The 23,450-nt window shown below is 42.4% G+C and overlaps 2 protein-coding genes across 6 annotated transcripts in view; one reads left to right on the top strand and one right to left on the bottom strand.

Moving 5' to 3' along the window:
- LOC105565721 (apoptosis-resistant E3 ubiquitin protein ligase 1) overlaps positions 1 to 23,450 on the bottom strand; it is a 95,827-nt gene that overhangs the window by 4,525 nt on the left and 67,852 nt on the right. For 4 of the 5 annotated variants that reach the window (XM_012019143.1, XM_012019141.1, XM_012019144.1 and 1 more), the window contains 4 exons: positions 2,391 to 2,547; positions 1,865 to 2,070; positions 650 to 849; positions 149 to 386 (listed from right to left, as the gene is read on the bottom strand). In XM_012019143.1, the coding sequence (XP_011874533.1) occupies positions 149 to 386; positions 650 to 849; positions 1,865 to 2,070; positions 2,391 to 2,547 (801 nt within the window). Of the gene's footprint in view, positions 1 to 148; positions 387 to 649; positions 850 to 1,864; positions 2,071 to 2,390; positions 2,548 to 6,154; positions 6,394 to 17,469; positions 18,220 to 23,450 lie in introns of those variants that run through there. The other variant, XM_012019145.1, reaches the window with a different exon arrangement.
- On the top strand, positions 3,572 to 5,793 carry LOC105565720 (leucine-rich repeat-containing protein 26-like). The gene is made up of 3 exons (XM_012019139.1): positions 3,572 to 3,732; positions 3,999 to 4,483; positions 5,041 to 5,793. The coding sequence occupies exons 1-3, from the start codon at positions 3,630 to 3,632 to the stop codon at positions 5,389 to 5,391; spliced, it is 939 nt and encodes a 312-aa protein (XP_011874529.1). The 5' UTR covers positions 3,572 to 3,629; the 3' UTR covers positions 5,392 to 5,793.

Below are 23,450 nucleotides of genomic sequence, written 5' to 3'. Positions count from 1 at the left end.
TTTAAAGTTTACAATTTGAAAACCAACGATCCTTTCATATATTGCCAAGCCATCTTTCATATTTCACCCGAGACTGGTGATTCACGAGATGTTCTCGTTGTACCATTGAGTATTATTTTACAGCGTGTCATGCAACGTATATACGTACCAGGAAGAAAATTCTTAAGAAACGGGCTGCCATGAACGTGACACGATCCGATAAGTACAGCTATTCGATATTGTCCCGCATGGCGGACAGTAAACTTTACTACTGCAGTATTTGCAGCTAAGGGGTCGGTGCCTCCTAGTTCTATTAGCGTAGCTACTCTGCGCGTATCCTCCGTTACCTCCACGATCAAATTATCCTTGTCACATATCGGGTATGGCTGACCGTTGCGCTGATAAAACTGCAAATACAGACATCCTTATCGTCTAATCGGCGCCTAAAATGATTATGACTTTCACGTATATTCAGCTCTACCGAAAGTGACATCTCTCGAATGTACATATGTAAATAGCTGAAGGTTCAATCGCTTATCATCCGAAACGTCCTGAGTTTACATCTCGCGGTTACCTATTTCCCCATGCATATTTCGTTCTGGCGGAGGATTACCGCATCTGAATATAAATATCCGCGAGGAGATTCCGGCGGCGCAATCGCTTTACTCACTTTAACCGTAAAAGTCATCGTTTCGCCGACCAGCTGAGGCTCTTCCCACTCGAAATGAACGCGGCAGTTACTCGGCAATAAATATTTCCCTGTGACGTACTGCAGAAGAGAGTGTTTCGCTTCGGGTGCCAGAGCGGGCTGCGTCATAGCAGCCAGGGTAACCAGCCCTGCCACCGACACGGAAACTACCAGCATACCGCCTAGCGAGTGTAAGGAGTTACTTGTTAGTTCTACATCCTCAAAAAGGATTTCTCTTACTGAGACAAAAAAATATTCTCGACGCATTTATATTTCTCACAACCTCATTTCGTATAAAAAATAAGACGATATCAAAATAGAATCAATAATTCTTATTCCTTTATCGAATTAGAAAAGATTGACTTACTATATTGAGACAAGAATAGCTTATATTCTTGCGTTTAGAATAAATTTTCCCTCCATCTTACAACGCACCAGTTGGCGCCGCGATATTCGACAAAAGACGATACATACTATCATTTTATTCTAGATTTTAGAATTTTTCATTTAAGATTAAAATATTCCTTTCTCTATAATAAATATGATTGGCGCTATATCGATCTTATTTTATGATACATTCAAGTGTAATAGCAATTGGATCCGGACATTTTTTCCGCGGGTGTAGGTGGTCAATTAACAATCTTCCAACAATCGTCCATAAGGGAGAAGGTTTGGTTTAATAAAAATAATGAAATATCGCGTGAATAGAAAATCGACTTTTAATGCTGTTGTCTTGTATATGTTATTTTAATTCGTAATACCGCGCACTAAACTATTACGTTAATGATAATTTAATTATATGCTTTATTAAAATAAAAATTAATAAAACTTTCTTCATTTTATCTTATCATTTTTTTTACTCGTAGATATATTTGCCTTTTTGAAATAATTCCTAGTCAGTCCATCTTCTTTTCTCAAATGATCTCTTTGTCTGTTTTCGCAGCGAAACAATGTTTGAAAATGGATTCTAGAGCTCTCTTTCATATCTTACAGATATCCATCGTTTCTCTTTCCTCTTTGTAGACGCAATATCAAATTTCCTAATCTTTCTGTAAAGCCCTTCAAACGCAAAGCTAACGTAGAAATCATGATTATTCGATTTCCGCTAAAAATGAATCTCGTTCCGGAAAAAGGATTGCATTTCACGGAAAGAAATGGAGAAAAGCGCGATAAAAGAACATTGAAGAACACTCGTACCCCATGTCCAAGCATCCTGGTGTTGGCTGTTCTTTACAACGGCACTCCACAGATCCGCTTTGAGAGTTTCCAAATCTTCTTTTGAAGTAGGTAACGTCTGCCTAGCCTGGGTCCACCGTGGTAGATCCTTGCCAAGGGCCGTCCGTGCCGCATTGTCCTCCACCCAGTATACATCCTCCAGGGACATAACTTCCATTTGCATCAACCTGGCAAAGTACATCTTCAACGTACACGCTGCAGTGTACTTTCGCAATCTTTTTAAAGAAGCTTTATTTAAATTGAACGACGGTCTGAATGGCAATTGCTCACGAACGATTTTCGCGAAGGAAAACATTACTGAGCGGAAAAGAAAAAATTATTATCAGACCTCTCTAAACGCGACAACACGAAGCGATCGATATAATCGTTTCTAATTGTGTAACCAGTGATGCAAAGAGCCAACAGAAGTCGCCAAACGCAACGACGATTGATATCGATCCGTTCCTCATATTTAGCTTCTCTGTTTGCGTGCTATCTTTTCTCTTACTTTTGATAGTAATTATGTAGGCCATGGTCCATCAGCCATTGACGTAGCACCAGTCTCTGCTGCAGCAGACGCGCAGCGCGCTGCAGACGTTCCTCATCTTGCGCCGGCAGCTCGGGTAGCGCATCCACCTCGCCGCAACTCGCGAGGGTCGAGATGCCTGTCGCAAAAGAAAAACAAATTCACGTTCATTTGACGATGCACAACGAGCGCTTAGTTAGTCTGAGACGAGGCAAACATGATAAAAACGGGAAGAAGCCTTTGTGGCACTTTCTTGAATTCGCATTCTCTTCTCGAGGAAAGACAAAAGGGTCTTTGTTACAAGACACGCATTATATGTATACGTACAGCTTCTATGGTACTTTTCCGCATTATAGCATATTATATTCGTTATGGGATGTCTACACGGAGAGACCGATATGGTGTTACCACATGTCTAATTAGGGTTGGCAAATAGTAATATTTGGGACAGCTGTATCTGTGGTTGTCATATCCACATTGGTATCTTAAGCAGTGGAGAACTGGAGACAACTATATGCGTTTTGTGCAGCAAACTTAGCGAATGCTGCAACGCAAAACAATGTAGATTCCCCTACTATTTGTCTCTGGCAACTTTTTAATTTTAGTTATTTTTTGCCTCAACCGGTCTTTCCGTGCAAGTACAAGTGAAGACGCATTTTAGCGGAATGTAGTTATGTATTAAGAGTACAATTTCACTAACGTCCGGAGCCGAGGGAAGTAAGGCCAAGACTGATAAGTCGATTGAAATTTGAAATTTTATATTAAATTAGTTACTAGTTATCAAACAAATGTAACTGAGTTAAGTTACAGCTACAGATGAAGAAAAAGTAACCGAGTTAAGTTAGAGTTACCAAAAAGACGTAACTGTAACTTCGTTCCAAGTAACGAGTTGCTTCCCAACTCTGAGTCTTTTGTATCGGGTATTGTAATATTTAGACATCTCCCAGATACCTTTGTGACATTTTTGCTGTGTGGGTTATAACTGTTTTCTGAGTTTTTACGTCGGAAGATGACAACACTGTCAATTAATGATACATTTTTATAATCAGTGAAACGGCATCCGAGGTATTTGCGTAACAATTGTTTCACCGATAGCGTGGTATCATCGATAGAGAACGGGAAGCGTCGGCTGCGATAATTCGGTATACACGGAGGAACTGGTCGCTTATTCATATATTTGTTCTCGGTGGACAGTCAGTCGTAAAGTCGCTCGTAGACAGAATGCATTTCAAGATGTGCCGCGTATCGCTTCTCGTTCTTGTCTGCGTTTCTGTCTTCGTAGACACCGCAATCGCGGCGTGCACCGTCAGCGGAAACGAGAATGGTGAGACAAAGTCCCCATATTTTTTCTAGAGAGCCCTGCATTTCTTCGTTTATTCTTCAAAGAATCTCCTTCCCTTGTTCTCTAGTTTCACGTGCTTCGGTGAAAGTTGTCCGTTTTATTCCGAGATGAATTGTGAACTGCGCAAACCGGTAAAACGTACACACCAGTGTCCGATGATAAAAAAATAACAAATCACCAATCTCACCTTTGCATTGCCACAATTGTTCTATAAATATTATTACAGTCTTTTGTCCAATTGTGCTTAGGATTTGGCAATCGTCTAAGATGTTCCAACGTGACGTTAAACGCCGCGCTAATTTTCGGCGAGCCGGACGTGAACGACATCATGATTTTCGAATCGCGGATAGAAAGTATTCCCGATCGAGCGTTCCTGAGACACAGCAAGAACCTAATCTCTCTGAATATGCACAAGTGCGACATCACGGAGATTTCCGATTACGCGTTCGACAGTCTGAGAAGATTGAAGAAGCTCAGCCTGCCGTACAACAACATCACGTCGGTGAGAGATCAGTGGTTCGTCGATCTGACGTCCCTGGAGCAACTGGATTTGTCGTACAATCTCATCGCGTCGATCGAGCCCACGATCTTCGAGAAACTGCGAGGTCTCAAATGGCTCGACGTCAGGGAGAACCGTTTGACGTGCTTGGAACCGGCCCAGCTTGCGCCGATGGCCGGCCTCGAGAAGCTCCGCTTCGCCGGAAATCCCCTCACCTTCCGGTGCCGTGGCACGGTGAGCGTATTGCATTTTTCGTACGAGAAGAACACTGTCGTTCGAAACGAACGAGCATTATAACGGAACGAGTGCAACGCGGCGACCGAGGGGAAAACCCGAGGGGTAAACCGCCGAGGGCATTGTGGTGTACAGATTTGCGGCATTACTGGGCATTTTTTGGGCATTAGTTTGGGCATCAGGCCTTGCTGGGGCATTATAGAGATAAAATAAGATATTGTAAACTACGATAAAACAAGATAAATAGGACAAAATAAGATAATAAGATAAAGTAATGCCCACTGGGCATTAGTGGGCACTTGTGTACAAGATTTTGGTCAGCGGTTTTCCCCTCGGCGGCGACGTAGGATCGAGCTTCGTAATTTGATTTGGCTCGAGAATATCTGCATAATATGACATTGAAAGCAAAATGCGTGGAGACGTTTATCCTCTTTCGCCGTTCGGGATATCTAAGCGGATGTCGACATTCCGTTCTGACGCTCGTATTATCGATCTGACAGCTTCCGTGGTAACAGCATATTTTGGAAATAGTTTCAAGTCTAAACTTCGCATTGTAGTTGACGTTGCGGTTACGAGATCTGGGCATCAGTTACAAAACTGATCAACGCGACGAGGAAAACTGGCTGGATAGTATATTGTGGCTATGCGCCATGGACGACGTTAAGACAGCCGCGTCTGAAGTTTTCATGGAGGAATGTGTCATCCTGAATCTGTTCAATCAACTTCGTACCGGGTTGACCACGGCCGAATCTTTTCCCATATCCACCCCTCAGGAATGCATATACGCGAGAAACGAACTCACGACATGCATCGCTGCGGATCGCAGAAACGGCAGAGAAGTTGTTACTAATGGAAACGTCGTGAGAAAACTGTTAAGGCACTTGAGAGAATCGAAATCCACGGTGTAACGCAACAGACGTATCAATTCTGTGTCAATTCCAAAAACGTTATAATTAATAGCTGAAAACATTTCTAATCGCCGTGTACGAATAAAGCTTCATGTAAAAATGTTTGAAACACCCGAGGTGAATATTTGTCTTCACCCAGAAAAAAGATTTATTTAGATTAAACAAGAGTGAGCTACGTTGAAATCGCGTTTCTTTGAATCTACTAAATTTTTATTTACTTCTACTAAAACACTTGTTAGATTTGAAGAAGCAGATAAGAATTTTCTTAGAAATTTCGGTCTTAATCAAATAAAATTTTGGTCGAGATAAGATTTGTTCGATTTCAAACCAACTTTTTTCCGGGTGCACTTTGTTAAACATTTTATCTTCCACGTATATAAATAAACATCCTATCAAGGAAAATGTTTCACTTGTCGAGTTGTCTATCACGATGATTAATCTGTGGAAGAAGAAAGGGTGCGCCCATGCTGGAGCACTTTATTCGATGGAAACACCTTTTTCCGAAATTACTCGAGAATTTAGTTAGTCAAGTGAGCGTGACAAATTTGTAAGAAAATTTTTTCCATCTAAGCAACACCGAGGCACAGAACAACTCCGAGACTGGAGGGTTAATTCGCCGTGTTTTCTGTACATACGCAGGTCTGACGTATTTATTACAGTACATACGTCAGCGCAAATTATGCAACGCGATAGCAAATGGTTTATGCTGGCTCCCGAGATTCGCATCAGACATTCGTCCTCAGTAAGTAGAGTAGTTACTCACCGGAGGATGCGCTCCCGCTGGGCCGCAACGACATGCCGATGGATGATATTTCGCCGGCAAGGAAATCTTTGTTTTCGCGGTGTCCATTTCGGCAGCCGGGATTTTTGTCCGGCATAATTTCTCTCTCTCTCTTTCTCTCCCTCTTTCTCTTTCTCGATGCCCTTTCGTAGCTTTACGGTCGTTCTTAATGGCGCATTGTCCCGCTCACCGCTGTCGCATCGGTGTCGAACCCCGCGTCTCTTCGGAAGATTTCGTTATTCGTTCAGTCGAAAGACATTGCGTGTACTTGGAGTGCATCAGCGAGGGTGCCGGTGAATGATAAGAGATCGCGTTCCGCGAAACACTATCTCTAGATTGCGCGGTTAAATTTCGTCACGGAAATGCGACCGCTCGTTACTTCACGAATCGCGGCCGAGTGGTTGGACAGACATTCTGAAGGTACTGAGAAACGAGCGTAATTACGACGTGTATTCATGTACTGGCGGCATCGGACTGCGGAAATCTGGTTATTAATTTGGCCATTTTCCACCGCAATTGCTGTATCCGTGGAGACTAATGCGAGTTTGAAGCAAATTGAAATATTACACCGCAACTACTTTGATTCAATGCATTGTGAATATTTTTCTCGCATATCTAGGATGTTACGTTTAAAATTAGCAGCACTACATTACCGTATAATTACGCGAGAAACGTGTGCGAATGAATATTTATTTCACCGTTGAAAGAACAATCGGATTACCGCACCGAGCTCGTCCCGCATTGAAATGAGAAAAAGTGATATAAGCTCAATGTGCATTGGAGGATTAAATAGTGAACATCATTAACTTTTTCAATCGCGTATATGCCGCCTTTGTGCGACACAAAGCACTGAAATTACATCGCCGGAACGTACGCGCAGGTACGGGGTGCGCTTTCGCGAAACAAAAAAAAAGAGAGAGATCGGGAGCTTAATCTACGTCGGGAAGACAAAGGGCGTTTATGTTTTCGTCGAGAATTAATTCAACGATGGAAAACATTAATCACCTTTTCGCGCCGAACAATGGCTGCCTCCGGTACGTTCGCGAATGAAAGAATAGACGGGGCGAAGCGCAATTAATTTCAATTATTCGTGGCGATTCGCGAGTACGGATGCAGGTGGAAGCAAATAGAGGTGAGGCAAGCCGCTGCGATCGAGACAAAGCCAATGAAGTCGAACGGATGAACATTAATTAGCAATTTGTAAATGGATCACCGGAAATAATCGATTCTACACTACGGGCAGGAAAGGGTGTAGGTAAATTTCTGCAAAATTGATCGAATCGTGAGTTTTAGCAAACAAAACCTCGAGTGTCGAATCGCAGGCAGAAACATTTCAACATTATCGGATCGTTCTATTGTTGTTACAGCGGCAAAGCCTCAACTTTTTATACGTATCGGCAATTAAGAAAACAATTAAGACAAACAATTTTAGCCAGATAATCTGCGAAAGGATTAGTAATGGGCACTGTGTAACATTTACCATCATAATCTGCTGTAATAGCACGCGTAATTCATCGCACATCCAGTCTTTAATTAAAGGCTCGTCGTAATCTCACGGAATAGCATGGATTTGTGAAATAAGAACAATCGGTGGAACAGTAGCTGAAGAGTGCGATGTTCAAACTTCACGAGAATTTAAATCCTTAAAGTTTCATCATTTAATTTAGAAAGTCGATTGCAAGCCGTGTAAAAGTTTCAGCGTAAAACGCTCGTGCTATTTCTGCAGACTTTGCTTCAATTTCTCAATCACGCAATACTGAAATAGCAATTGAAAAAAAAAATTCTATTTAATTTCAGTTATTGACGGTCACGATTTAAACAGCAAATAATAAATTGAAAAAACTACGGAAACGCGATATTACACGTTTAGCATGATTTATAATAGTGTTGTATAAATAACTGACTGATTTAAAACACGTGTATTTTTAATAGAAAAGAAATATGCAACTTCAAATCCTAAAGGTGGCTTTTAAGTTTCAGTCAAGCTTGGAGTTACTCGACTGGTCAGTTTCCGTAAATCTGAACGCACGACGATACTCCCAACGGCCTAATAAGCGACTTAATATTAAGGACCGCGTTGCGATGGAATGGGGACGCGATCCTCGTTCAATCACGGTGACCATGCATTACTATAAATTAAGTGTTTCCGAAAGGGGGTCAAGAGTCCACCGGAGGTCACAGCGGGGTTATCGCATCCACATTTTCCGCACACTTTTCGTTTTCTGTGCAAAATTGATCGCTTAATGTTATATAGTTGCGGGGAAAGCGTTCCGCGAGAAGATTCTGTATGAATAGATAAAAATACGGAACTGGGATGCCGAGACTGGAATGCACATTTTTCCAGAGTGCAATCGGTTATTCCAGGACGAATACAATTTTTGCCGTCAAAATACTTAACGTCCCTACGTTATATATAAATGTTTAACGCTCCCACATATTTAATGTAATGATCCCGATGATGGATGACTGATCGCGATGATAGATGTCTTATGGTAATGCGCGCGGTATATATATTCCGTATGAAAAATTGTAATGCGGTCTCATCGATTTCCGATACTCGTAATATCGTACAATACAACCGTATCTTGCACATGCTTAATAGCGCGGTACATCGGAATTGTTCCGATAGTTATAGATAATATTATTATAATGGGTGCCGGATTATATAATCTACTTTAGGAAGAAAGAAACAGCAACCCATTTTGGGGCCCACAATTAGTAATCGAGTTATTTGGATTGTTTCTAACTCTGGGAGAACTTTTCTTGTAGTTAAGCAACTTAACATTTCGGTTAGTGCCTCTTACGTGAAAATCAAGATTGGGAAGTAACTCGTTACTTGTCACGAAGTTACAGTTCCAGTTACTTTTTTGATAACTCTAACTTAACTTTGTTTCTTTCTCTTCGTCTGTAACTGTAACTTCACTCAGTTACATTTCTTCGATAACTGGTAACTAATTTAATAGTTGCATTAATAGTTATTTTATGTATTTTTTAAACCTCCACAGATCGCATTAGGCCTTGCATAAGCGCATAAGCGCCTTTATCGACACTTAACAATTTAAATGTGGATTTGAATTTTTTAGTTTCATTGCAAGAAAGTAACTGCAAATTACACGGAAAGACCGGCTAAGGCAAAACATAACTAAAATTAAAATGTTGCCGTATAAATAGTAGGGGCATCTACATTGTTTTGTGTTGCAACATCCGCTAAGTTTGCTGCACAAAACGCATATAGTTGTCTCCACTACTTGTCTTACCAATGTGAGTACGACAACCACAGATATAGCTGCCCCAAATATTACTATTTATTGGGTTTGTGCCAGCCCTAATTAGATATGTGATAATCATATCGGTCTCTCCGTGTGACGATACGTTACTTTTTGAGTAACTGTAACTACAACGCGTTACTTTTCAGAATTGGTAACTTGTAACTGTAACTAGTTACATTTTTAGCGAGAAAACTGTAACTGTAATTAGATACTTTTGTGAAGTAACTTTCCCAACCCTGGTGAAAATTATCTTTGCGTTACTGAATATCGACAGAACTAACTGCGAGAATTTTGATTAGTATTACTTAAAAATCTTGGGTATAGATAGAATAGCTAATTGCGATTTTTAGTTACACGGGGTAAAATTCGTAAAAGATTAGAGTGTGTGTTACGAGCAATCCAAATAATTCGATTGCTAATTGTGGGCCCCAAAATGGGTTGCCAACTGTCTTTTTTTCCCAGAGTAATGCGCGCGGTATATTCCGTAAGAAAAATTGTAATGCAGTCTCATCGATTTCCAATATTCGTAATATCGTACAATACAAACGTATCTTGCACATGCTTAATAGCGCGGTATATCGGAATTGTTCTGATAGTTGTAGATAATATTATTGTAATAGGTGCCGGATTACATATAATCTACTCTAGGAAAAAAAGGACAGCAACCCATTTTGGGGCCCACAAGTAGTAATCGAATTATTTGGATTGTTCGTAACTCAATCTAGGAAAATTTTTGACCGTTTTTTGTAGTTAAGCAACTTAACATTTCGATTAGTGCCTCTTAAGTGAAAATTATCTTTGCGTGACTGAACATCGACAGAACTAACTGAGAGAATTGATTAGTGCTACTTAAAAATCTTGGATACAGATAGAATAGCTAATTGCGATTTTTAGTTACGCGGGGTAAAATTCGTAAAAGATTAGAGTTACGAACGATACTAATTGTGGACCCCAAAATGGGTTGCTGTCTTTTTTTTCCCAGAGTAGAGAGCCATGTACGTACGAGGAGGATTGCGAGGATTAAACGCAATTTGAGAAAGAAAAATTGCACAATGCACGTAACTGGTACTCCCAGGGGATGTAAGTTACGTGTTTTACAATGTGTTACACGACTGTATTGTCTAGATCAAAGCACATAAGTACGACTTGCAGAAAGTTTAACGGAGTTATAAAGCTCGAGCGTCAATACCCCGCTAGCAATAAACTCCGAGCCTTGAAATATTTAAGGTCCACTGTGTAACGGGATTGTAACGACTGCCATATCGAATGGCGTATTAAACGTTTAACTATTGAAACGCGATCGCTTAAACAAAAGGATCAAATTGATGGCTTTTTGAAACGCTTCATCTCTTCGATGCGATGAGGTTTCACAAATTCGACAACAAATATTTTTCCCCGGTAACGCTAACAGGCTGTAAAATAGCCCGATGGTCTCGGCACTGTAAAATCGAAGCTCCCATACTTTTTATAGGAGACACCGTCACACGATCTCGAGCGTTGATTTTTCCTCACGATAAACGACCGGGCTTCTACCGAGTCAGGCCAATCTGTAATCTGCCTTAGCAGATAGGATGATTTCGAGACCGTAATCCGCGAATTTGCGGTTGAAATACTTCGCTCGCGCATATATTTAGGTGCTTGGCACACGATATCCCAAATCTCAGCGTTACGATAAAACGAAAAAAAAAAGAGAGTTGCATCACCACGAATCAACGGAACATTATTCGCGAGATGCTGGCTGGTCCCAGCTCGTCCGTCGGGTTGCATCTTACGAGGGCAGCTCACATTTTTCCGCGACCGTCGCGCGTGTACCATTGCGCTGCTGGCGAAAATAACTTCCGGGCTAGGCAGACAAAGGCACAAGTCGCGCAGCAACCTCGACGAGGACTCTTGACCTTTTCGAACGGATATCCTTCCGACGGTACTTTGTGCTAACGATCCTTTCGACGCTCGTGGAGCGAAGGGCGAGGAAAACCGGGGCAATATGTATGTCACATATTGCTCATGGTTATGCATGAGAGGCTCGCACTGGTGCGCGAAGATAGGGCAGATCGATCGCGCGTTTTCCGCGCTTGTTTTTGTCCATCACGCGCGATTGCGACCGCCAATTATAAAATTTCATTTTCTCGCGAAATTTATGTCGCGCGCGGTGTCGTTGGGGTACGCTTTACTCTCGCCGACGAAGCGTTTCCCCGCACAATTTTTCACTCGAAATTGTGCTGTCGCGATATTAGCGGGCCAATATATTTAACTGGCTCTTGCACCATCAAATAAATTTATTTAACACGCCCCCAGTGGTCGAATTGGTGAGACGCCCGCCTAGAGTGTGGGGAAGTCCAGGTTCAAGTCCTGGCTGATAATGTAACTGGCACTAAGATAACTAATTGAGGTGACGTGTTTTCGCAATAAATTGTCTCTAATTAAAACTGCCAGTTGTGTCGGTTGTCAATTTTTTCCGACACTGTAAATTTATTTAATTTGATTAATGCTCCTCTTTTTTCTCCGTTATCGCGGACGTCATTTCACAGGGGCGCGGTGCACGTAAATCTACATCTTAATAAAGCAATAAACCTCCTGTCAACTTCTGGAGCATGAAATTAAAAAAGTGCCAAGTGTATGGCTGCATACGCATACTCTCCGCGGTACATGTTTTTCCACGTCTTTCATTAATATCTGCGTCCCCCGCATTGTCGCGAACAAGAACAGAGACACGCGGTATTTTGCACCGCGCGGTCGTACAAGTCCCATCGGTAACTGACAGCGCTTATAAACAATATTCGCTGCCGTGATAACGAGGAAAAACCGCCTGTTTCCCCGAGTGACGTTATTACTCTTTTCGCGAGCCCGCAAATCGACTGGACTCGTTGCATTCATTTCGCACGACGTCGCGCGAAACACAAAAGATCTGTCGCTTTTTAATACGCGAAGGCTGAACCGAGGGGTATAACCGCTGAGGGCATTGTGGTGTGCAGATTTGTGGCATTGCTGGCCATTACCAGGAATTACTACACTGAGAAAAATATCCGACTCAATATAATCGCGGATATTCCAATTACATAATAACAAACGGATGCATCCGATTAAATTGTATAGCTGACGAAAAAGGTTTTTTCGATCAAATTTTATCGGTAACTGCATTTTATCAGATAAATTTCATCGGATATGTACATAATTTAATCGGAAAAATTAACCATCGGAAACACCTACTGGTTTAGCAGGTGGAAATTTTTCTCAGCGTAGGCATTGGCGTACATTATTTCGGTCAGCGGTTTACCCCTCGGGCTGAACTCGTTATTGTCGCGCGATCAAATTCGTAGAGATGACTCGCGGTCGCTCTGACCATCTTCGAAATTCACGCTTCGCGTTATTTCGCGGAGACGTACCGGAAGCAATGTAGAACAATGCGTTCGGAGCGACGCGGCTCGCGAAGGCAGCACCCGATAACGATAGCAGTCCAGTCGCGTAAGTAAGGATAATGCAACAGCGACTCCAACTAATTGGAAACTCTGTCGCAGACGATACTCCCGAGTTATGCAATTATGCGCAGCACAATGCAGAGTTTCCCTACACGACCGCATTCAATTAGTTGCGTTTTATTCCCCGGAGAATAATCGGGCTCGCGTACTCGCGCGGCGGACATTGGTCCGCGGTAACAACGTCCTTTTTACGACGGTGAATTATCGGCGGAAAGAGCCATCGTGCCTCGGGGAATTAAAAAAAAGAACGTTAATGTCCCAACATATTTTGTACTAGCGCAATCAAGGAATTTTATGATACGGATGAATGTTTCGTGGGGACGACGAAGAGTTCTTCCGATCAAGGGTAAACCTTGGAACGAGACGCGCAATGGCGAAACAGGTCTTACTCCATGGGGGACGTCGATCGATGTGCTCCATTCGCGTTTAAAACAATTTCCCGTTTCGCTGCGTTTTGATAATTCGCCATTTGTCTCAAACGGAGAAAGCCGGATGAAAATAGATAAACGTGCAGCCCGCGAGCGGGCGATAAGCTACGTAATTTCTATGCGCTGGTTTGGCAATAATCCGTAGTTATCTTCTAGTTTGTTCGCATTAATCCGGTTTTGAATGCGTAAGTGGTACGGAAAATGTTGCGGTGCACAAACAGATATAACAGATATTTCCACGTGCCTGGGAGTACGGTTGATAATCGTTTACTTATACCTGTCCTTTCCTTGTAAGTGGATCAAGGTTCATCGCGAAGTACAATTTCATAATACGACCGCGCGTTATAGCTAAATCCCGCGCATCTCGCGTATCCAGATGTCCGCCGCGGAATATTACTGTGCCTGATGATCGAGAATTTCGTCGTGCGATCTCGCGCCGATAACGACTTTCCAGGTAACTATCGTGCCGAGGCAATTAACAGGCTCATGCATTTAGATGATACTTGGCGGTAGGAAGGACGTGGTGTTAAATCACGCGGACTCTCGGATCGGATTTAATTTGCAATTCTCTATACTGTGTAATCAGCCTCGGCAAAATGGCTTCCAGCCGCTTGAACCCACATCCCGCGCTCGCGTTTCCGCACCATTTCGCCGAGGTGTTCCTGGAAAATTCGACTTACAGCCGCCAGCAACTTGTACGTACGGTTCGTGGTCGCGTGAAAATAACCATCATGTTTATGAAGGTTTCGCGTGGCGAGTTACCCGCGCGTCGAGCATGAAAGACGTTTTAATTTAGCTCGAAAAAAGTTGTCGGCGATTAAAATGTTAAATGATAAAAGTTATCTGTACGATATGCGGCGAGATAAATATAAGCAATTAAAACTGTCAACTGATTGTTAGCTTACGACAATTCGATTTCGGTCGTATCTGTTACGTTTCCTTCTTCGACGAAGTTGTTTGCGCTCACATAAAACGTAGCGTCGACAATCTCTCGCTCTAATGCTTTTGCGTCGTACCCTTGTGGCGATTAAGATTACGGGCTGATATAGTGTCAGAAATTCTTTATGTAGCCTAAAGAAAGAGCTTTCCGGCGCGGTAAGTTTGAAGGTTGAGGTCATTCGGGTGGGGCGCGGTCGATACTTTTCCCTCTATCTATATACTCGCGTGTAACATCGCGTGTAACATTCGGAAAATCGATCTCGCGTGCGGCGCAACGTATTATCCCTTATATCCCTTAATTTGAGCCCGCGTCCTGATTAGCCGGCCAGTCCCGACGTTATCTTGGCCGCGCGGCCGAAGGTAATCGCTGAGAAACTTCTCGAGGCAGGTGAAATGTTTTTGCGTTTATTGCGCTTTGCGGCGGAAAGAAAACGATTCCGTTTTGCCGCCAACTCGAAATACTTGCCATTCTCCGAATGCACGAGATGGAGAAACCCACTGGCAAGATAACAAACGCGAGGCGAGGCACGGGAGCGGATTATACGTTTTTCGCCGCAATGCCGACTTTCGGAGGATCGATCTCGTTCGTTTGCGAAGCGTTAATCTACATCGCAAACCCGTTGCCTGCGAAAGCTTTCTTCGGCTCGTTACCCGTGTATAATGTAGGCGCATACATCACAATGAGAATGCTTTCGCATAAATTCGCGGCACCGACAATGAGGAAGATGACGGGGAACGCGGTCCCACTCGACGGTGCAGCCGCTATTGTAACGGATACCGGTACCAGTCCCAGTTTTAGCGCTAATTCCGCGTTCGGCCTCGAAAATAACAGTAAATTATATTGCAACTAATTGCGTTCTAAGTTAATAATACCAACTGCGGAGGCGCATGCCAGATTCCGTATTAATTATCATTACGAGCGGCTAGTATAAGGGGTGTCCCAGGAGGAAAGGTCAATATTCCGGGAGGCGATAGTATATTTAAGCAAAAATGTTCACGCGAATATACGCCCCGGTCCCCACCGTTCCCGAGATAGAGCTGCTCGAATGTCTCGTGCATTTACTTGTTTTCCGTACACTTCATCCTTCATCCAACCTCATAAGCGTCTGCGGGGAATTTACTCTTATACGTCCGCTGGCCGTTGTGCTGACAACATTGTAGAAATGTTCAAGATGCCTCGCATATTCACAAATGTCGAATACGCAGATATGCCGTGTGTTTACGGTTTCTGTGACGGTTTCTGCGCTGCTGCTGCTGTTGAAGAATACCGTCGACCATAGACATAATATATCTGGATCGAGCGTTTGCCTTTATTTGAGCAGTGGGGCCGGAGGTTCGCGTAGAAAAAGACAAACTCTGCGCTTTGTGCTATCTCGTTCTCTTTTGTTCACGCGCGAACGGGAGAGAACGAAATAGCACAAAGCGGAGTTAGTCATTTTCTACGCGAACCTCTGTCCCCACTGCTCAATGCTCGGTCTAGATATATTATGCCTGTGCCGTCGACGCTTTTCTACACGCAGAATTCCGAATCGTAAAGTGTTTTCCAAGGTTTTCAATGCGAGGACGTCAACAAAATGTGCTCTATCTCGAAAACGGTGGGGAACGGGACGTATATTCGTATGAACATTTTTGCTTAAAATGACCGATACCGTCACCTACTAGAATATTGACCTTCCCTCCTGGGACACCCTGTACACAGCACGCACGTATGCCACGTTAACGTCCACTCGGCGCTTTTCCGATGGAAGTGTTTAGAGTTGAAAGAATCATATCGCCGTAATATAAAGTTCACGAATACCATCGAGTTGCACATAAAAATGTGGTATATTAAAGAACCAGTGCATATATACGCGAGTCGTGAAAAATTCTAGCGAAATAGCGAAATCCTGGCGGTGGGGAGCGTTTCCTCGCGTCGTGCCAAGGTAATCAAGGGTTAACCACAGGAATGGTGAACCATTTCCGCAACATTCCGTCAGATACGCCGTCGTTAGGTTCTAATGAAATCGAGACGATCGCCAAGTTTTCTCGTATAACGACGACACGGCGTCGTGACGCGGAGCGGACGTCTCTTCTTCCCTGAGATACTCCGAACCGAAAAAATATAGACCGCGATAGAAGTTGACGACAACGCTGACGTCAAGTCATCCGACACCCGAAACGACCTCTCTTTTCTCCTCTAATAAAGTTTCGACTCCGGCCGTGCAGATCTACCGCCGTCGGTGCCGTCTCGCATTGAATTTCGCATGGAAATTCGGATTCGCGGAAACTTGGACGTTTCTCTCGGGGTAAAACCGCCGATTGCATTATTTCGCACTCGAGAACTTTTATCGTGACTTAAATACGGTCCATATGTCAGAAACAATAAAGGCATTAGCCGTCTCCTTTCAACAGAATTTTATAAGCGTTCCTTCCACCATTGAGAACGAGTCGCAGCGCAAATTAAATATTCCTGTAAGTGGATCGTGAGATACTCGATCGCAGCGAAAAGAACTTGAGAAAACTGTTAGAGAAATAAGCGCCTTCGTAACGGAGAGTAAAAAGATATTCGACTTGCCCGTATTTTTATACACGCGGAGAAGTGGAAGCAATCGCGAAATCGTCGTTTCGAGTAAATTTAAACGGAGCAAAGGTACACGGGGGAAAAAAATGTAGCTACCGTAGCTAAACACTGCATGCGGTAACTGAATTTCAGTTGTAAAATACGTACAGCTAATATTTAGTCGTCACAGCTAATATTTTGCTACTGTGCCGGTTGTTTTAGGTGCAACAGCGAACCGTTTCTGCCGTGGTTTAGAAATTTATAGTTAATGCAGCAAAATATTTTTAGCAAATCGTGATTAGCTACGATTAGCGAAACGGTGAATCGTCTCTTCTACTTCAATATCTTCTAGAATGTGATTCATAATATAAATCTTCTAATAAAGTAAATAAAAAAAAACGGTTAACTAAATTTCGCCCCTTAGCGTCGTTCTTTAGCAACAATCACGATATGATCATGTAACTTTGCAGAGGGTGGGAAGCGGACGTGGAGCGGAATCTTCTCCCAGATTAAGTCTGGTGATGTTTGTGGCAGCGGGGTGCAAGTTTAGCGGCTTGGTGTCAACAGCGCGGAAATGTATGCCGTGAAGAAGTGAGCGTTCGCTGTTTGATACGGACAGATGCGGCGGGCGCAGTGTTAAACTTACGGTTCAAACCGACGGCGGCTTCCATCTCTCCCCCGCGGAGAACTCTCGAATTCGATTCCAAGCGCTATCGAGATTCCCGGCGGCGCCAAATGAAAAGAAGAGGTGGAGACAATTTGTTTCCGAGGAGACAGACAGAAAGACGAGGGGGAGACGGGAGGATGAGCGGGGAGAAAGAGATCTTATTTTGCACCGAGAAAATTCACACTTGCGAGATCACGATCGACACTCCATTCGCGAGAATAGTTCTCGCACGGGAGGGTGAGAGATCCGTGTGAACAATGAGATCTATGAGATTTAGGTCGGGATACGAGATGCGAGAGGCTGTGAAAGCAGGAAGGCGAGAGAGGTGGGGATAAAGATGTTCCCGGTTGCACCTTCCGAAGACGCAAGTCGCTCCTACGATCGACTGGATCCCACTGGTGGTGGTGTCGCGTTAAAAGGTTCCGTCTGACCACCAGGGTGTCAAAGGCTCTCCGGGCGGCCAGCTGATCGGGACTCGCTCGCAGCCTCACCGTTGATAAGGACGCCGTTTCTATCGTCGGCCGCGAGCATAATGTCCCGCGTGCGTGAGCGCGGATGGCGAGAAGGAACCAGAGAAAGGCGATAGCGAAAACGAGATCCGGAGGGGAGGGGAACGAATCTATAGGACACGCTATTAAATCTCGGCTGCAAGATTCAACAAAACGTGCTTCCGACGGTGTAGATTCGCGCGACTCTCGATGCGACGCGCTCGCGCGAACTCACGCCAGGCCACTGCATGCGATGCGATTACGCGGCCGGAGCCAACCCTCCGCGCCACGCCAACCCCACCACGAGCGAGCGCGAGAGGGCCACGCCACCCTTCTCTGGCGCTACCCTCCGGCGGGAGACACCACGCCGTCGACCTACTCTTGTCGTCTTTCGAGCGATTCTCCCATCTTCGAGGCGTCGTTATGCCACGGCCACGCTCGGCCGCGTCACCCTCGCGACCCGCGTGTCGTCCCGTGTTCCCGATTGTAACACCGCACGTGATGCGAGCGTACACGCATCGACTGTCATCGGTATCCGGAATAATCGATGGTCGGCTGGAAAAATGAGCGAGGCGGAATTTTGGAAACGGGACCGATGAAAAACAATTCTCGCACGTAGGCCGTACAGACAGTTTTCGCGGAGCACACGAGAGTAACAGCGCACCCACAGAAAGGATTTCTGTTACCGAGACAAACAAATATTCTTGACGCCTTTATATTTCTCTCATTTAGTATAAAAATAAGACGATATCAAAATAAAATCAATAATTCTTATTTTCCCCTGTCGAATTGAAAAAGATTGACTTACTTTATTGAGACAAAAATAACTTATATTCTTGCGTTTAGAATAAACTTTCCCTCCGTCTTACAACGCACGAAGTTGGCGCCACGATATTCGACAAAAGACGATACACACTATTATTTTATTCTAGATTTTAGAATTTTTCATTTAAGTTAGTTCTTTCCCACACTGAAAAAAATTTCTGGTTGAATATGGACGAATCAGATAATTCCTTTAGGATTTACCAGAATTCCTTTAGGATTTACCAGAATTTCTGTAGGATTACAGGAATTCTGGTAAATCCTAAAGGAATTCTGGTAAATCCTAAAGGAATTATCTGATTCGTCCATATTCAACCAGAAATTTTTTTCAGTGCAACTATGCTAGTCAAAATGAGACTTGGTCAATAAGGTTCAATAGACAATTAATCCTTTTATACTCAATTCAAGAACAGATTTTTAAACATTATTGGATATTAAAAACCGATAAAATAAAAAGGAGTTACAGACAATGGAATGGTATTCTGAATTGCGCAGTGTCAGCAGAGCGTTGATTGCGGCAGCATCACATTTCATCGTGAATGCGATAAATTGTGAAAAGATATTTTAATTATCATAATGGAAAATCAGTTACGATATAAAGGACGTTTTATAAAAAAGAAAGTGTTAGAGCAGAAGCGAGCACGCAGAGAACACTTAATCAGAAAAATAAAAAGAATATGCTATAACCTACGTTGCCACACCCGCAAAGCATTACCGTGTACGAAAAAGTGAACCTAGCCAAATTTTTCTTCGGATTTATAATACTCTGATACCGTACGGTCAGCGCCGTTGAAATTTAAACATACGCTTCTTTAAACATTCAACGACTATACTCGATTTCTTGTTTCAATCCTTATTATAGATTTTTGCTACTGACAAATACATGTCCAAGTGTCAGGTTTTCTACCTCAGCAGCCAATGGCGATAAACGAAATGTTAAGAACAGCTAATTTTAAGTGATTATGTCTCGGAAACTGTACGGTGAATCAAACCCAAATTTTACACACATACGTATTAATATCTAAATTAGTTTTGCTGCAAGTTTAAAGAAAATCTGTAACTTTATCACTTTTGACCTAACTACCTTAAGATTAAAATATTTCTTTGTCTATAATAAATATGATTGGCGCTATATCGATCCTATTTTATGATACATTCAAGTGCAATTGGATCCGGAAATTTTTTTCTGTGGGTGCGAATATCATACACTAGAAAAATATCCTGCGGAGTAACCGACTACTCTTTTCCAACGCGTTTGGCAAATCTCTTTATTCCAAATATGTATATACAATATATAGCCTTGATATAAAATGACTCGCCAAATACGCTGGAAAAGTTTAGTCGGTTATTTCTTCGTATCTCTTGTACAAAAGGAAAGACTCAAATCAGCCCGAATATATTTTTTAACGGCCGTAAAGCTGTTCTCGGACAAACTTTAAAATTTAATATTGCTCGTCGTCGTAGATTCCCGTGTGCATTTTGCTGTAATGAATACCGAATTCCGCTAAACCGATGATATAAACGGACGCGACATTCATATAAAACGTGTCCTGAAAAGCACCGCGGTTCAACGAGGATGCGCCGGTGATGCGAGAGCACTGTCAGGCACGTGACTGGATTGAAATCGACATTCGCGAAAATCGAACAATTGTCAGGGAGCATTGCCAAGCGAAACGTACGTCATACGAATTCCATTCTCCTGTAGAATATTTCGGTAACATCCTGATGAAAGATGTGAGGGATGAATCCATTTTGCGAACGAGCTTACGCAACAAAGTAGACGCGATAGAGACGTCGAGCCTTTCATGAATTCTTTCCTTAAAGCGATGTCCTTTGCGCATCGACGGGAACGAAATGAAATTGGAAAATTACTAAGTGTAATTTGGCGATTGCACAATTTTAATTATCAAAAATTGCTCCTTACTTTAGCCGTGCGACGAATCTCCGCGTGGAATTCGTGACGTACCAAGGGGACAAAGGCGAAGCGAAAACTTTCGCCTGGGGAACTTAACGTTAATTACTTAAAAGCTACGTCGTTACGCTATTAACTTTCTCAATATTTGACTTTCGAGGGTGATACGACGTCGGTTTCTTTTGTATTGTGCACAAGACGCTCCACGGGAGAGAACTTTAATGCCAGGTACGGAGATGCATTTCGCTTCTTACGGAAAACAAAAAGGACCTTTGCTAAGTAGGACGACACGAGTTCTCTCGCTAAATCTCAGCTGCCAACTTACAACTATTGTATAGAAAGTAAGGTATTTGGGATATTATAACCCGTGATACGAATGCAGTATATACAATAAAAGATACCTCGCGAGAAAGAATAAGAATGATTGAAGGATCACCAAATAAAATTCAAAGGAGATAAAAGCTCTCTACTCCCAGCAGAAATCTTATCTCCGCTGATATAAAATTTTCAAAACTGGAGAGTTTTAGATTTACAAAGATAAACCGCATCTGTACAGCAGATTTTATACGTACATATGTAATCGATGAAGTTAAACGTTTGAAAAAACTTGGATCTAATATACTTTTCTTTTTATGATGCTTTGCTCTTGATAATTTTAAGAGCAAAGTAATTTGGCTTAAATGCAGACACCAAAGTGACAGCAAAGTTATCTAATTTCTTAATAGAATCATTCTTTTTTAATTCATAAAACGAGTTAAAAACTATTATCACTACACGGAAAAAAATGCTATTGAACTAAGCAAAATGAAGTTGCTTGAATTAAACGTTAACGTCACGGGCTGCCACAAACATAAAAATTCACTCAATTGTGTTTGCTATAGATTTTAATTTTAAGCATTGAACTAAATATCCAGATTATTAAGACAACAATCTGATGCTTTTCATTTATTAATACTGATGCTTCAATGATTTCATTTCAATTACACTGATCTTGCTGATACATCATCTTTTTCCGTGTATAAGATATTCAAATGTCCCTGGAAACAAAGTTTGATATAACTTAAAAATTTAAATTCACACACTGACGCTGTTTATAAAAGTTAACGTTTTAAATTTTGATGCAATTTTGTAACATTTCTCCTTACAACCTCTTAAAAGAGAAAATATACATTTTTAGTGAAATATTTGTGAGATTTATGATGAGATTTTAAACAGATTAAATTATCATAATAAGTACCTACGCGAAAGTAATTTATATAATAATATTCTAACATTCTCGTTTTAACTTCTCGGAAATTTCTCGAGAAACTTGCCGATTAAAATCTTTCGACAATTTCCATTTTAATATCGAGAAAACCTCTTGAAATAACTCGATTATAGAAGGCCTGCACTTTGACGAATCCCTGAAACGTAATTCCGCTGACATTTCACGGAAAACTCGGAAGGCCGTAATTTCGCCGAGGATAAAAACGTTCGATGTCGTACTTCAGCGTAGAAGTATTCAACTGCCCATCGGAACATCATTCGAACATACTGCGATATTGGTTTTGGACCAGCTCGCCGATGGAAATTGGAGTTCGATCCTTGCCTTTTTTTTTCGATAATTACAACATGTCCCTTGTCAAGTAGCGACGAAACTATCTAGGCGAGCTGAAAGTATCGAGGATCTTAAAGTTTGTCAAATTTTCCTCGAACGTGATGCAATGATAATTTGCAACTGCAATGTTAGTCAACAACAATGAACTTGCAGTATACAATACCGTATACACGTATTTGATTGCCTCGATACAGCGAATGCAATATACTGTCTTGATGTTCGGGCTAATTAATAGCGATTGAATTGTGAAGCTAATTAAAAGCTAATAATGAAAAGCCGCTCTTCAATTTCGATCGTAATAGAACGCTTCCTTATCAAACAAATACTTTTATTCCATTACCCAATAACGTATATTATTATTCATGTCCTGTAGTGCAATAATTATATAATAACATCGCGGCAATTAATTGTTCTCAATTTTCTTTGACTTCAACTTGAAATTTTCTCGCGATTTTCTCGCGCCAAGTTTCCGCTGTCAAGTGCGGCAGCAAACCGAGCTTCGGCAAACGCGCACAAGGAGCTTGTAAACATACTTTCGCGCGGTCGACGAGGGATCGATTGTTGAAAGCGGTCGAAATGAATGGCAGTGCATGTCCGACGACATCCACTCCCGTGCGGATCGATGGGTCCGAATGCCGCGTGTACATTCATTATTCATTTTCAAGGCTTCCTCGTTATTCCGCACTCACTGACCGGACCATAGAACTTTCGGCGCTCTAGATTTCTTTCGCCACAAAACGGTTCGCGGTTGCGGTCGGGAGCACCGAAAGCTCGCGTCTAAAGTGTATTTCGCTTTAAGCGCTCGCTCGAGAACACGACCAAGTACTGTTTTAATAATAGTACTCGAGAAACGTTTGTTGGATTGCGGGCGCTAACAAATAACAATGTCTACTTGAATCTTGTGTCTCTCTTACGAGTCCGTTCGGTTAATGTTACGATTATGTCCTCTCTCATTTTTTACTGCGTTTTTTTTTCCATCCTCTCTTCATCGATTTCCGTAACGCAATGGTAATTTTCACCTAAGAGGCACTAACCGAAATGTTAAGTTACTTAACTACAAAAAAACCGGTCAAAATTTTTCCCAGAGTAAAGTGTTACGTACACTGAACAAAATTTCTGGTTGAATATGGACGAATCAGAT

This window comes from Vollenhovia emeryi, unplaced genomic scaffold (genome assembly GCF_000949405.1).
Source record: "Vollenhovia emeryi isolate VEMERY1.0 unplaced genomic scaffold, V.emery_V1.0 DF939149.1, whole genome shotgun sequence".
NCBI classification, from domain to species: domain Eukaryota; kingdom Metazoa; phylum Arthropoda; class Insecta; order Hymenoptera; family Formicidae; genus Vollenhovia; species Vollenhovia emeryi.
Note: the sequence above shows the minus strand (reverse complement) of the source record. Positions and strands in the feature narration are given on the sequence as shown.

Coding starts and splice junctions, on each gene's coding strand:
- LOC105565720 (XM_012019139.1), top strand. CDS start 3,630: ATGCATTTCAAGATGTGCCGCGTATCGCTTCTCGTTCTTGTCTGCGTT. Junction 3,733..3,998: donor CGTCAGCGGAAACGAGAATG/GTGAGACAAAGT, acceptor AATTGTGCTTAG/GATTTGGCAATCGTCTAAGA. Junction 4,484..5,040: donor CCTTCCGGTGCCGTGGCACG/GTGAGCGTATTG, acceptor TTCGCATTGTAG/TTGACGTTGCGGTTACGAGA.